Source organism: Acomys minous, assembly GCF_964271855.1.
Source record: "Acomys minous genome assembly, chromosome: 14".
Lineage (NCBI taxonomy): Eukaryota > Metazoa > Chordata > Mammalia > Rodentia > Muridae > Acomys > Acomys minous.
In genome coordinates, this window is record NC_140496.1 from 61,727,897 (window position 1) to 61,744,137 (window position 16,241).

General features: G+C 42.2%; 1 protein-coding gene across 2 annotated transcripts in view; it reads right to left on the bottom strand.

The window, feature by feature from the left end:
* Window positions 1–16,241, bottom strand: part of LRIG2 (leucine rich repeats and immunoglobulin like domains 2) — a 58,664-nt gene that overhangs the window by 11,076 nt on the left and 31,347 nt on the right. For both annotated transcript variants that reach the window (XM_084755371.1, XM_084755370.1), the window contains exons 12-15: window positions 8,123–8,286; window positions 4,245–4,565; window positions 2,514–2,795; window positions 420–869 (exon numbers count right to left, since the gene is read on the bottom strand). In XM_084755371.1, coding sequence (XP_084611497.1) covers window positions 420–869; window positions 2,514–2,795; window positions 4,245–4,565; window positions 8,123–8,286 — 1,217 coding nt within the window. The remainder of the gene's footprint in view (window positions 1–419; window positions 870–2,513; window positions 2,796–4,244; window positions 4,566–8,122; window positions 8,287–16,241) is intronic.

The window sequence follows — 16,241 nt, forward strand, 5'->3', positions numbered from 1 at the left end:
CTCAAGAACAAGCTGGGAATGGTGACAGATGTCTTTAATCCTAGTGCTTTGGAGGCAGATGGAAGGTATCTATCTGAGTTTAAAACCAGGTTAGTCTACAGAACAAGTGCGGATAGCCAGGGGTACACAAAGAAACCCTGTCTCCAAAAAAAAAAAAAAAAAGAAAGCAAGAAAGAAAAGAAAATATATGGTAATAAAATTCTAAAAGCTAAATTTAGGGAGACGCATATACAGTCTATACAAATTCTTAAAACTATTTCCCCAGATAGGCTCTGTTATCTCAAGAAAGCTGGGTATTTTGCAGAAAAACTTCCTGACATCTCCTATCAAGTAACCAGTCACAGTACTCCAGTTTTTTAATTTTCTACTAAATCCTACATTCCTTAGAACACGCCATGTGTCCTTTGGGTACCACTTACCTGTGTTTGTGATACTGTAGTCTTCATTTTTCCTTCTCATGTGGTAAATAACAATGACCCAAACCAAAGAGGTCCCCACAACACAGCAGACCACAACAATGATGACAATGCCAACTGTGGTCCAACCATCGTCTTCATGCCCAATGCTACTCTGAGAAGAGTCACAGTTGGGGGATGAAATGACATTTAAGTAAATATGTCCCCGTTCTGTCCCAAGAGTATTAGACATAATGCAGGTATATTTTCCAGCATCTTCTAGCCCAGCATCTACAATGATGAGAAGCTGATTGGCTGCAGCAAAGAAGTGTCGTTCTGTTACTAGGAGTGGCCCATCATCTTTGGTCCAATTGAGGCGAGGAGCAGGACTCCCTCCAGCTATGCACTGCAATACTGCCGTTTCACCTCGGGTGACAGTCTTGTCCTCCAGAGGTCTCATAAATGAGGGTGTCTCTAATGGAAAATGATTAAAATTACTATGTTAGGAAATGTATACCCTAAACCCTATAGAATTAAAGTACTAAAAGTATGATGAAATGTGTAATTTAAAAAGAGTTAACAGTTAATGTTTTAAAAACACACAATCTAAATGTGAACTGGCTGTGGGGATGCATGGCTGTAATTCCATCTACTCTACTCAGGAATCCAAAGCAAAAGGAGCACAAGTTTACAGCTACCTGGGCAACTCAGCAAGACCTTGCCTCAAAAATAAAGAAAGAGGGCCAGGGTACGAGCCAGGCAGAGCCCCAAGTGCATGCTGGGGTCTCGCTGCTTCTGAGGCAGGCGCTCAACTATACAACCCAAGCTGACCTACAGCTCTGGATCCTTCTCCCTCAGGCTCCAAGTTAACAAACTTATTTGAAAGGTTTTGACAGCCAAGTCAGAGTTGCTAACACATGAGGTCTCCAGACCTCTGGGTTACAGAGTGAGAGTGATCTTATCTTAAAAATAAAATAAAATAAAATAAAAATAAAATATTTTTAAAAAGAAGAGGAAGAAAGAAGGAGGAGGAGGAAGAAGTAGAGAGGGAAGGAGAGGAGGAAAAAGAGAAAGAAAAGGAGGATAAAGAAGAGAAAACCCCACAAAACTCTTATACCTAAGAAAACAGAGGTCTAGACAGCATTAATTTGCCTTGGATTTGAGTTACAAAAAGAAACATGGTGGCACACACCCATAATCCCAGCACTTGGAAAGCAGAGGGAGGTGGAGGCAGTTTCAAGTCCAACCCTGCTATGTGAGACCCTGTCTCAAAAAACAAAAATGAATAAAAACAAAATACTAGTCATGAAAATTTTCCAGGAAAGCACTTTTTTTCTTTTCTAACTTTTGAGAGATATATTCTTGCTATGTAGCCCCAGATGACCTAAAACTCACTGCCCTTGAACTTGCTGTAATCCTCCTGCCCCTGTGTGTGTGTGCCTCATGAATATACTGAGATTATAAGAGTGTACCACGATGCCAATCATGGAGAAAAAAAATTTTTTAAAGTACTAATATTAAGATTATCTGGTTAGATAGAAAATCTAACCAAAAGAGGATTCATTTTTATATTAATTTTTTAAATTAGAGAAAAGATAAACTTTCGTGGGCTTTATATGTGGCTGTATCAAATGATTGGGATCCTCCTAGGAAAGACAGAACTCCCAATACAAACTCACTGAACAGTTAAAAACAACAAACAAACAAAAAACCCAACAATATACAAATTAAAACATTACAGAGAAAACATAAAAGAACAAAGGGATCTGAAATTTGACATAAAGACTGTGCCCTGAGCATGTTCCAACGTTTAGGTCATTTGACCTAAGAATACCCTCAGCTGACACAACCCTCTATAGCACTGAAAGCCTGGCTATGGTGGCACACATCTTTAATCTCAGCACCTAGGAGGCAGAGGCAGGCAGATCTCTGTGAGTTTGGGGCCAGCCTGGTCTACAGAGTGAGTTCCATGACAGCCAGGGTTACACAGAGAAACCCTGTCTAGGTGTGAGGGGGAACCCCATATCCAAAACTTCCAAATTGTTTTTCTTGCCTTTCAAGGCCATGGGTTAAGTCTAAGGCTCCAGTAAAGCAGGGGTCCTAACAAAGTACACATACCTAATACGGTGAGCGAGGCATTTGCTGAGAGGCCTCCTGCTATATTCTGTGCCATGCAGCTGTAGATTCCCATGTCTTCTATCTTCACATTGGCAATGAAGAAGACATCATCCTCAGGCATGACATGCATGCGTCTTTCTCGGGCTGCAGGAAAGTCAGTACCACCGTCCTTTTGCCAGGAAATCTGAGGTGCAGGGTGCCCCTCGGCAGCACATTCTAATCTCGCCATGGCACCAGTGCGAATAGTGAGATCCATCGGAGTTTTCAGAAAAGACGGCATCTCTGTTCCAAACACAGTACAGACAAAGTAGGCAAAAGGAAAGCATGCAAACACACAAATCTGATAATCTAGCAGGCAGAATTCTAATGTAAAATGCTCCAATTCTTTGAGAAACCATATTCTTTGGACTGACCAAGAGCACAGCATTTGAGACCATCTTTCCCAGAGCACAGCATTTGAGACCATCTTTCCCACCAGCCTCTCGGTCTGTGGAGCACAGCAACACAGTATTTCTAAAATATATGCCCTGCCCATTTGACCATGCTGATGGGAAGAAGGAAATCAAAGCCAAAAACTTCTCTGAATGCCAGTTTAGAACGTGGTTATTTAATATTATTCTTTCACTTAAGAGAGACAAATGACACTTCCCAATCTAATATCAACAGACACCAAGAGAATTCTGTCAAAAAGAAAATTATGCTCTAAAAATCTCATTTAAGAAACACAGGAGAGGGTGTGGAGCTGGAGAGCTGTCTCAGCGGTTAGGCGCACTTACTGCTGTTGCAGGCCTCGGGATCAATTCTCAGCACCCATTGGCAGCTTACAACTGTTTATTCTAGTCTTAGAAGATCAATGTCTCTTCAGGCCTTTGTGGATACTAGTCATGCATGTGGTACAGACATACATGAAGGAAAACTCATGCACATAAAATAATAAAATCAAATCTTAAAAAAAATTCTAGAGGGGGCTGGAGAGATGGCTCAGTGGTTAAGAACAATGCCTGCTCTTCCAAAGGACCCAGGTTCAATTCCCAGCACCCACATGGCAGCTCAAAACTGTCTGTAACTCCAAGATCTGAAACCAATGCACATAAATTAAAGTTAAATAAGAATTTTAAAAATTCTAGAAATTAAAAAAAAAAAACAAAACACAGGAGCAGGGCACAAGTACATCTTTCGGTTGTATGCAGCCTAAAACGCAGTAGTTATTCAATCTCATACACAACAGATAGACCAAGGTGCTTTAGAAAAGTTGTTTTACAACCACTAGGAAAGCTTTATTTTCACTATATCCAGAGAGCTATAGAGACCACTGGACCCAAAGATATGAAGTCCTAGAGGACACGGTAACAATATTAGAGGGGGGAGGAAATCACAGTTTTCAGAGAATTGTGGTTTTGGAAAGAAACTGTGACCATCAAACAGAAATGAAGTAAACTATCTCCTAGGGCAGAGGGGAAGGGGGGTAACCCAAAAGTTCACCCCTTCCATGTGCCACAACCAAGAGAAATTAACACTAAGAGCTCCCTCCAAATGTGGGGCATGACCTAATTTTCTTGGTCAAGTGATTTATAATTTAGATATAAAAAATACTTCAAAGTACTTTTGCCCATCAGCTTGGCCACACAGGCATGCTGTATATTCTAAAAATATATAAATAAATAAATAAATAAATAAATAAATAAATAAATAAATAACATATTTTAAAAGTCAAGTGCCACAATTCCTTACCATTCACAGTCAGTCTGGCTTTCTGAGAATAATTAGAACCAAAGTGATTAGTAACAATACACTGGTATTTCCCTTCATCGGTGAAGTTCACACTGAAGAGGTGCAAGACACTAGTATACTCCAGAGCTTCTCCAGCCTGCTGCCGATAGCGAACGAAGTTCTCAATATCCACATCATACAGGATCTCATTGTCCTTGCGCCATACAGTAGACATGGGTGAATCACTGCTGCTCACAGCAGTGCACGTCAGCGTCACATTAACACCTCTTAACGCAACTGTGCTTTCAGGATGTGTCCTTATCTGAGGCTTCAGAAAATCATCTAAAGGAAATAAATCCAACAGTGGCCAAGTCAGTTACTTAATTTTATTTCTGACCTGATTTTAAAGCAAAAACTATAACACCGTAAGTTTCATTCACAGGGGCTATGTTAATGTTGAAGGAGACTCCAGAGCTAGAATCAAAACTCTTACTTAAAGCTGAGGAAAATGAATTCCAGAATTCAAACAGTCTGCTCAAAAGCATCAGGCAGTGGCAGGTGGGCTGGCCCTCAGGTTCTGGACGTCTGCACCCAGAGCTCTTCCCACCATCCCTGAGGACTCTTGCATCTCCTAAGCAATACCAATGTGGGAGTAGGGATGGACAGAAACCTTAAATAAGAATTTCAAGGTTAAGTTCTAATTCTGTCATCCCACATATAAATATACATTATACATAATGATATTTACGTCCCATATATGATACATATGCAAAATGTTTATAATAATCCCTATCCTTTCTGTATAACACAGAAAATGAGAAGATAAACCTACTCTTTTCAAGACTACTTGAAAGTACTTTGTACATGGCTTCAACATTATAATAGTGAAGAATACTTGGCAGGGGACATTTCTGGGATAGGAACTGGAGGATGGGGGTTGTTGGGATGGAGATGGGAATGGGGGGACCCTAGATGAGCCTCTAGCAGCAGGGGATATGGAGCCTGAAGTCATCACCTCCTATAGCTAGGTGGGACTTCCAGTGGAGGGAGGGGGGCATCCACCCACCCATAAAACCTTCTACCCAAAATTTGTCCTGCCTACAAGAAGTGTAGGGATAAAGACGGAGCAGAGATTGAAGGAATGGCCAACTTGAGACCCTCCCCATAGGAAAGCCAACTCTTGACACTATTAATGATGTTCGGCTTTGCTTGCAGACAGGAGCCCAGCATAACTGTCTTCTGAGAGGCATCATCCAGCAGTTGATGGAAACAGATGCAGAGACCCACAGCCAAACAACAGGCAGAGCTAGGAGAGTCTTGTGGAAGACTGAAGGGAAGGATAGAGGGAAGCAGAGGGGTAAAGGACAACACAAGAAGACCTACAGAGTAAATTAACCTGGGCCCATGCGAGCTCACAGAGACTGAACCATGAATCAAAGAGCTTGCATGGGCTGGACCTAGGTTCCCTACACACATGTAGCAGATGTGCAGCTTGGTCATCATGTGGGTCCCCTAACAACTGGAGAAGAGGGTGTCTCTGACTCTGTTGCCTGCCTTTGGATCCTATTCCCACAGTCTGGCCTCAGTGGGAAAGGATGTGCTTAGTCCTGCTACAACTTAAGGTGGCAGGTGGGTTGGTAGCCAGGGGGAGCCTCCCCTTGAGGAGAAGGAGGAGGGATGGAGGAAGGGGCATGAGAATGAGACTGGGTGGAGAGAAGCGAGGGGGCTTCAATCAGGCTGTAAACTAGATAAACGAGAAAACAAAAACAGTGAAGCTACAAACAGGATATATATACAAGTGAAAAACAGATTAGAATTGACCAGGCATTAGAAAAGTGGCTACTGCACTATGGATTCATAAATAGAGAGAGGCTACTATAAAAATTATGAACCAGTATATTGACTAGGTAACATTCTACTGTGCCTTTAAAGATGTAACTGAAATAGTATAAAACATATATTATGAGCCAGAGTGATAGCACACACCATTAATCCCAGCACTTGGGAGACAGAGGCAGGCAGATCTCTTGAGTTCCAAGCCAACCTGGTCTGGTCTGCATAGTCAATTTTAGGCCAGCCAGGGCTACATAGTGAGATCTTGTCTCAAAAATAAATGAACCAAGAAGAGACTTGATACCCTATGAACATATACAGGGGGAGGTAATCCCCCTCAGGAACAGTCATAGGGGAGGGGAATAAGGGGAAAATGGGAGGGAGGGAAGAATGGGAGGATACAAGGGATGGGATAACCATTGAGATGTAACAAGAATAAATTAATAAAGTAAAAAAAAAAAAAAGAAAAGAAAACACAGTATGCCTTACATTTAAAAGTAAGTCAAGGGGCTAGAGAGATGGCTCAATGGTTAAGAGTACCACCTGTTCTTCCAAAAGTCCTGAGTTCAATTCCCAGCAACCGCGTGGTGGCTCACAACCATCTATAATGTGATCTGGTGCCCTCTTCTGGCCTGCAGGTGTACATGCAGGCAGAGCACTGTATACATAATAAATAAATAATAAACAAACAAACTTTTAAAAGTAAGCCAAAAGGGAATGTGTGTAAGCAGAATTCAAACCATTGTAAAGATTTAAGTATAAAAGAAAAATTTCCCAAGTTGAGAAAGAAAGCTATACAGTTGGTAGTAGTGCAGGCCTTTAATCCCAACACTTGGGAGGCAGAGTCAGGCAGATCTCTGTGAGTTTGAGGCTAGCCTGATCTACAGAGAAGAGAGTTCCAGGATAGCCAAGGGTACACAGAGAAATTGGTCTTGAAAAACTCAAAAAATTATTATATTCAGGACATACCATCTATGACTATCTCTTCTGTCTCAAAGATTTGCTGCCACTTTAAGTCTTTCTTGTTTCATTTCAAGACAAAGTTCCGCTGTGTAGCTTTCGCTGTCCTGGAAATCACTCTTAGACCAGGCTGGCCTCAAACTAAGAGATCTGCCTGCCTCTGCCTCCTGAGTGCTGGGATTAAAAGTATGTGCCACCATTGCCTGACCACTTTGAGTCTTAAGAAATTGCATAAAGGGGCTCAAGTACAGTTAAGAGCATGGGCTATTCTTGCAAAGGACCCAGGTTTAGTTCCTTGCACATCAGAAGTTACAACCTTTTGCAACTCTAGTTCCAGAGGAGCCAAAGCCCTCTTTTGACCTCCTTGGGCACTACACAAACACAGTGCATAGACATGCATGCAAAGCACCTATATACATGAAATAAAAATAGATTAATATTAAAAAAGAAAAAAGAAATTCCATTAAGGCCAGTGAAATGGCTCAGTGGATAAAAGAATTTGCCATAAAGCCTAATGACATGAGTTTGTTCTCTTGAACTCTCATGATGGAAATAGAGAACTGACTATCCCAAATTGTCTGTCCTTTTACCAGGAAACTACATCCAAATAATGAAATTGGTCATTATAAACAAATACTATTACACTTTTATAATTACAACATTGCTGATGGCCACATAAACTAATGTTTTTTCAATTTTTTTCAGAATATACTGTCTCCAGATGAAAAAAAAAACATATTGATTCAGAAGTCTGTTATGTATCCTAGAGTTAATAATTCCTCTCAAATTAAGGCAGACATTCACACTGCCACTGAAAATGATCACTCAAAGCCAATGAGAAAGCAGCATTGAGAAGGTCCTTGTGTTAAGACGAAGAGAGGGGGGGGGGGGGGGGAGAGAAATAATTTTATGAAACACTAAGCCCAAAACCACAAAATGTAGCCTGTATTAAGTAATCACTGAGACGGGTTTGGAGGGCAACACAAGGACACAGGTGTGCTGGCCGAGCACCATTTCAGGTTCTGTTGTTGTTATTGTTTCATCCCTTTCCTTTTGTTGTTATAACAGTTAAGAGAAATTCAAAATTTAAAAGCAGAAATACAAACCACAGACAAAATCTTTGAGGTCCACACTCAGGATGCTTTGCCCTGCTAACCATTCAGGATGTGCACAGCTTACATTCACAGAATGATGAAAGTTGTTATCCACCAGCCACTGAAGTAACCACTTCAAATGACAATCGCAGAGCAAACTGCTTGTGTTCAGAACACTGCAGAAAGAAAACCAGGAAAAGAACTTTTATTTTAGCTTTGTTGTAGTTTCTTCAGTATAATCTTGCTACACATTGATGCATTTACCTGTCAAAAAATGTTCATCTGATCTAGAGAGATGGCTCAGCTGTTAAAAGCACAGTCTGCTCTTCTAGAGGTCCTGAGTTCAAGTCCCAGCACCACATGGTGGCTCACAACCATCTATAATGTGATCTGATTCTCTCTTCTGATATGCATAAAGACAGAGCATTCATATACATAAAATACATGAATAAGTCTAAAAATGTTCATCTAATTATAACAAATTTAGACAAATAGCCATAATATGTTAGTATTATTAAAAACATCAAAACAGACTGAAGGACAAGAGAACCATTTTAAATTAAAGACAGGTAAAGAGCCATTGCAATGGAATGAAATACATACATGTTTGTTTGTTTGTTTGTTTGTGGGAGGACTATACTGTTGTTTGTTTGGAGACAGAGTTACTATACTACCCAGGCCAGCCTCAAAATTGCAATCCCAGATATACACTGACACATATGATTTTTTAGTTGGGGTCGGAGGTCTAAAAAGGGAGGGATATATATGTGTGTGTGTGTGTGTGTGTGTGTGTGTGTGTGTGTATGTGTGTACATGAATACATATATATGGGTTTTTAGGCCTGCCTGGTCAATTATAGTTATTAAGAAAAAGAAATGAGGGCTGGAGGTGTGGCTGGCTCAGTGCTACAGAATATACTTAGCACTTATAAATCCTACAATCTATCCAATCTTGAAGGTGGGAGAGAAAGACAAGGGAAGAGTCAGAACACACAAAACAAATCAACAGATGACAGATGGACCTAAGAAAACCATTTTTGTGGGGGAGGAGGTCCCCCTCAGTCATAGACCTAGGGGAGGGGAATAGGGTGAAATTGGGAGGGGGAGGAAGAGGAGGATACAAGTGATGGCATAACAATTAAGTAGTAATCTGAATAAATTAATAAAATTTTAAAAAAGAAAACCATTTTTAATAAAAGAAAATATAATTTAACAGAAGAGGAGAATAATTACTATTAATACTCTTTTTCAAAACTATTAGAATAAATTGATTCAATTCAGCCAGCTTGACCACATGAGACTCTTCCTAACTTTCTAATACCTATTCAATCGTTTTATTCTTTTTTCCCCTCAACTTTACAAATGTTATCTTGGGGGCCAGTGAGATGCTCAGTGGGTAAAGGTATCTCCTGCCAAGCTTGATGACTTGCATTGACACACATGGTGGGAGAGAAATGGTCCCCCACAAATTGTCTGTCCCCTGTTCTACACACCCACACACCTATACACACAAAATGTAAAAGAATAATTTTAAATAAAAACACTTAAAAATAAGAAATATCTTGTACTTTGTATCCTTTCTTACAAAAATATATTCCTCTCTCCTTGTATACAGCATTGTTGCTTTTAGGATTAGTTGACACTGTAAACAGAACTGCTGTTACTATTGTTCCTATTAATTTACATACATTAATTAGCATCTGAGTAACCTTAATTTATGATGAAAACTAGAAAGTTAAAAACAAAACAAAACAAAAACAAAACTAGAGCAAGGCATGGTGGCACACCAGAATAAGTTACAATTTCAGCATCAAGACTTAGAGCCAGGCATGATGGCACACACCCTTAATCCCAGCTCTCAAAGAGCCCAGATTAGATCCCCAGCATTCCCATGGCTGCTCATGACCACCTGTAACTCCAACTCTGAGAGAGCCAAGCCTCTTCATGCCTCCACTGACACCAGAGAGGCTCTCCCCACCCCTTTACAATCGTGCTTGTATCTTTCTTCCTGCTGAGCACATGACTAGATTATGCCTCCTAGCCTGTCTTTATAGTTAGCAGCAGCCACATCCCAGTTTCCACCACTGAACGTGTGCAGAATAGACTAATGTGTTCACTGCACCCAAGCATGGCCTGTAAAAACTTCCCACTCAGGGCTGAAGAAATGGCTCAGAGGTTAAGAGCACTTGTTGCTCTTGGAGAGGACTCAGGTTCAGTTTCCAACACCCACTTGATAGCTCACAACCATCTTGAGTTCCAGGCGATCAATATCATCTTCTCCTTGGACAGCAGACATGTACACGGTGCAGATATACATGCAGGTGAACATCCATACATATGGAACACTAAAAACAGTTCTTATAAGTTTGAAGAATACTTAAGACATTTTAAAGCAAACACAAAAAGTAAATTGTCATATATCAGCATCTTAAGATGATCAAATTTAAACTTAGAACGTAGCATTTAAAAATCTCTGCAAGTGCAAGTCTCCTGAGTACCCCATTCTGGGTCCAGTGCCCCATCCTTGCCCTGGAGGCCCTCAGTAGTCACCTAGGGAAGACAAGTGAGATCTCTATGAGCCCCCCACTGCTTGCACCAGGCCACTGGGCAAACACAGCAGTGGTGAGCTAAGCTCAGCTCCCTGCACCCTCCATCTACTGGACGGACCTCATCCCTACCTGCATTCCAGTGGGCCCAGGATCACAACAGCAAACCTAGCAGCAGAGAGACCCACCCCATCCCTGCCCTGGAAGCCCTTGGTGGCCACCTGGGGTAGACAGGGAAGCCTAGCACAGCTGTCCTCTGACAAGCCCCACCCAGCAACAGACTGGGAGGAAAGATAGAAGGACCCCGAGGGAACAGGAGCTTCACAAGAAGACCAACAGAGCCAACTAACCTGAGGTGGGGGATGGTGGGGGGATGGCTTTTAAAGACTTAAACACCAACCAAGGACCATGCATGGACTGGACCTAGGCCCCTTACACATATGTGCCCAATAGGCAGCTTGGTCGTCATGTGGGTGCCCTAGGAAGGGAATGGGGGCTGTCTCTGACAAGGACTTTCTTGCATGCTTTGTGTTCCCTTTCCCCTGGTGGGGCTGCCATAACAGGCCACTGTGGTAGAGGATTGCTCAGTCCTGATGAGACTTGACGTGCTGGGATGGGGGCTGATGGGGGAGGCTCCTCTTCTTGGGGAGGGGAGAGGGGTTACGGGAATAGGGAAAGAGGGTGGGACTGGGAAAAGAGGAGGGAGGGGGTTACAATTGGGATTTAAAGTGAATAAATAATTATTTAATTTTTTTTTCTGTAAGCATATGGTTATAGTACAGTTTTTCACTATAGCCCAGAACATACTCACTACCAGACTCAAATATATTTTGTTTCCTATAAAATTTAAGCCATCTAAAGTAGATACATTTGAAAATATTTAACAATGTCTCAAATTTTATTATACTTTGAAACGATCAACTGATTCAGTTAATATATTTCACCATTTCATTTAGTAGTATAGCTTAGTTGTTTTACATAGACACATAAAAACAAGTATTACTGAAAAGTTCATTCATAAACTTATTTTACTTAGATTTGCCTGACTTACTTGTGCTTAACTTTTTTTTTTTAAGATTTATTTATTTTATATGTGAGTACTCTGTCTTCATGCACACCAGGTGAGGAAATCAGATCCCATTACAGATGGTTGTGAGCCACCATGTGGTTGCTGGGAATTGAACTCAGGACCTCTGGAAGAGCAGCCAGTGCTCTTAATCACTGAGCCATCTCTCCAGCCCACATGTGCTTAATTGTAACTTAGGTTCTTATAGAAAATCTCCTGGGACATTAATAAAGTTAAACACCATTATCTGCAAAGAAAGGCAGGAGTCAAAAATATTACAGGAAACTAAATATGAAAGTGCCTGGCTGTTCATCCCAGCACTCAGGAGGCTCGGGCAGGAGGAAAGCTGGCCTACATATGCTGTGTCAGGGAAAAGAATTGCAGGCTGAGAGTGGTATCACAGGACATCTACAAAATTAAACATACTACTTTCTTTCTTCTTTCTTCTTTTCTATTCTTACTTGATGAGCAACAAATAACTCATTTTCATGTTCATTCTGCTCACAGGTTGAACTATAGCTCCACAGTCCAAACACCTAGCGAAGATAGCAAGCTGAGCAGAAACCCAGACAGAGTGAGATGTCTGCGTCCCAGTCAATGTTGACAATTCTGACAAGACAGCTGTTTTAACAAGCCAACAATATTACACTAATCTTATTCAGGCATAGCTATGTTTCTATGTTTCTGAGAGTTTTTTTGGGGGGTTGTTTAGTTTTGGCACTTTGTTTTTTTTAGACAGGCTTTGTATAGCTCTGCTATCTGAACTCATTCACCTGCCTCTGTCTCCCGAGTGCTGGGATTAAAGGTCTGTGTCACCACCACCTAGCTCTTTTCTTTTCTTCCTTCCTTCTTTTTTTTTTTCTTGAGATAATTTTAAAAGAATTCCTTTAAATAAAATAATTTTATACATTAATTTGGCAACATCATCTGGAGCAGTGGTTTTTCAACCTTCCTAATGTTGTGACCCTTTAATACAAGTTCCTCATGTTATGGTGACCCCCCAACTACAACATTATTTATGTTGCTACTTCATAACTGTAAATTTGTTGTTAAGAATTGTAATGCAGCCGGGCAGTGGTGGCACATGCCTTTAAACCCAGCATTTAGGAGGCAGCGGCAGGCGGATCTCTGAGTTCAAGGCCAGCCTGGTCTACAGAGTGAGTTCTAGGACAGCCAGGGCAACACACACACACACACACACACACACACACACACACCTCTCCCTGTTCTGGGACAGCCAGGGCAACACACACACACACACACACACACACACACACCTCTCCCTGTTCTGGGACAGCCAGGGCAAAAAACACACACACACACACACACACACACACACACACACACACACACACACACACACACACACACACACACACACACACACACACACACACACACACACACACACACACACACACACACACACACACACACACACACACACACACACACACACACACACACACACACACACACACACACACACACACACACACACACACACACACACACACACACACACACACACACACACACACACACACACACACACACACACACACACACACACACACACACACACACACACACACACACACACACACACACACACACACACACACACACACACACACACACACACACACACACACACACACACACACACACACACACACACACACACACACACACACACACACACACACACACACACACACACACACACACACACACACACACACACACACACACACACACACACACACACACACACACACACACACACACACACACACACACACACACACACACACACACACACACACACACACACACACACACACACACACACACACACACACACACACACACACACACACACACACACACACACACACACACACACACACACACACACACACACACACACACACACACACACACACACACACACACACACACACACACACACACACACACACACACACACACACACACACACACACACACACACACACACACACACACACACACACACACACACACACACACACACACACACACACACACACACACACACACACACACACACACACACACACACACACACACACACACACACACACACACACACACACACACACACACACACACACACACACACACACACACACACACACACACACACACACACACACACACACACACACACACACACACACACACACACACACACACACACACACACACACACACACACACACACACACACACACACACACACACACACACACACACACACACACACACACACACACACACACACACACACACACACACACACACACACACACACACACACACACACACACACACACACACACACACACACACACACACACACACACACACACACACACACACACACACACACACACACACACACACACACACACACACACACACACACACACACACACACACACACACACACACACACACACACACACACACACACACACACACACACACACACACACACACACACACACACACACACACACACACACACACACACACACACACACACACACACACACACACACACACACACACACACACACACACACACACACACACACACACACACACACACACACACACACACACACACACACACACACACACACACACACACACACACACACACACACACACACACACACACACACACACACACACACACACACACACACACACACACACACACACACACACACACACACACACACACACACACACACACACACACACACACACACACACACACACACACACACACACACACACACACACACACACACACACACACACACACACACACACACACACACACACACACACACACACACACACACACACACACACACACACACACACACACACACACACACACACACACACACACACACACACACACACACACACACACACACACACACACACACACACACACACACACACACACACACACACACACACACACACACACACACACACACACACACACACACACACACACACACACACACACACACACACACACACACACACACACACACACACACACACACCCACCTCTCCCTGTTCTGGAGCTAGACAAGCATCCCAGAGCTAGCTGTGGCTCAGGAGCTGAAGGAGCTGCTGCAGGATCACTGTATGAGGATCTGAGTCTGCTTCTCCGGCCCCAGTGTGAAAGACAGGTGCAGCTGCACGTATCTGTAAGCTTCTCAGGGGGAAGCAGGGGCAGGGAGACCCCAAGAGCACGCTGGCCAGCCAGGTCAGCCAAGGCAGATCTCCAGGTTCAGTGAGACACCCTGGCACAAAAAAATAAGGTAAAGAACCTAAGAAGACCCCTAACGTCAACTTCTGGCCTCTTAATAAACATTCATGTTGTGTACTCTCGCATATGCACACATGTACATATACAAAAACAGAAAACTTTCAAAGATACTTAACATTCATATCTAACACATACAAACTACTATTTAAACAAATGCAAACAGAGTAATTACAGCTTTCATTTGAAGATTTCAGTCTGAAATCAGTAAAACACTAACATAAACTCGCTTATTTACTTTTTTTGAGACAAAGTCTTGCTGTAGCCCTGGTTGGCCTGAAATTCACTATGTAGATCAGGCTGGCCTTAAATACACAGAGATCCTCCTGCCTCTGCCTCCCAAAATCCTTATTTTCTATATTTTACACTTTTATCCAAATTGTTGCTAAAAAACAAAGACAGAAAGATACCTATATACAAACATAGTACATCTGTCTTACCCACAGCTTGCTTCCTGAAGTTTCAATCACCTGAGGTCAATGATACATAAAAATGTTACATGGAAAAACACGAAAGTAAACAATTCCTAAGTTGAAATTGTGTGCCATTTTGATTTCTGAGATAAAAACCTCATACTATCCATTCAGGACATAAATCATCCTTTTTTTCTAGTATATCCACATTGTATATGCTGAACACCTTAATGATTTAATAGCCGTGTTGATTATTAGATCACGTGTTACAGTGTTACAGTGGCTGGGTTTAAATAACTCTCCTTTAACTTGTCAAAGTTCCAACCCACAAGTGACAAAGAAGCAGTAACAGGGCACAAGACATGGAAGGACAAGTGAACGCTGTCATTCTGCAGCAGCAGTTTCATAGTCTACATACGGTTTGGCTCTATGCAGTTTCAGCACAGGGAACATACTCCTGACGGACAAGGTGAAACACAGATATCTGTGGAGGAGACTGTCAAGCTTGGGGCCCCTCTCTGAGGATTTATGGACTGTTAATGGTTGTTGGGGGATAGAGAGACATTTTTCTTCAGTGTTGTAGCCACTGATAAGGTGCCCATGTTAACAGCCCTAATGAAACTCACTGGGTCAAAAAAAAAAAGGCATAAGAACAGAAGTAGGCTACTTAGAAAGAGGATTAGTGGGAGTTGTAGAGGGATAAG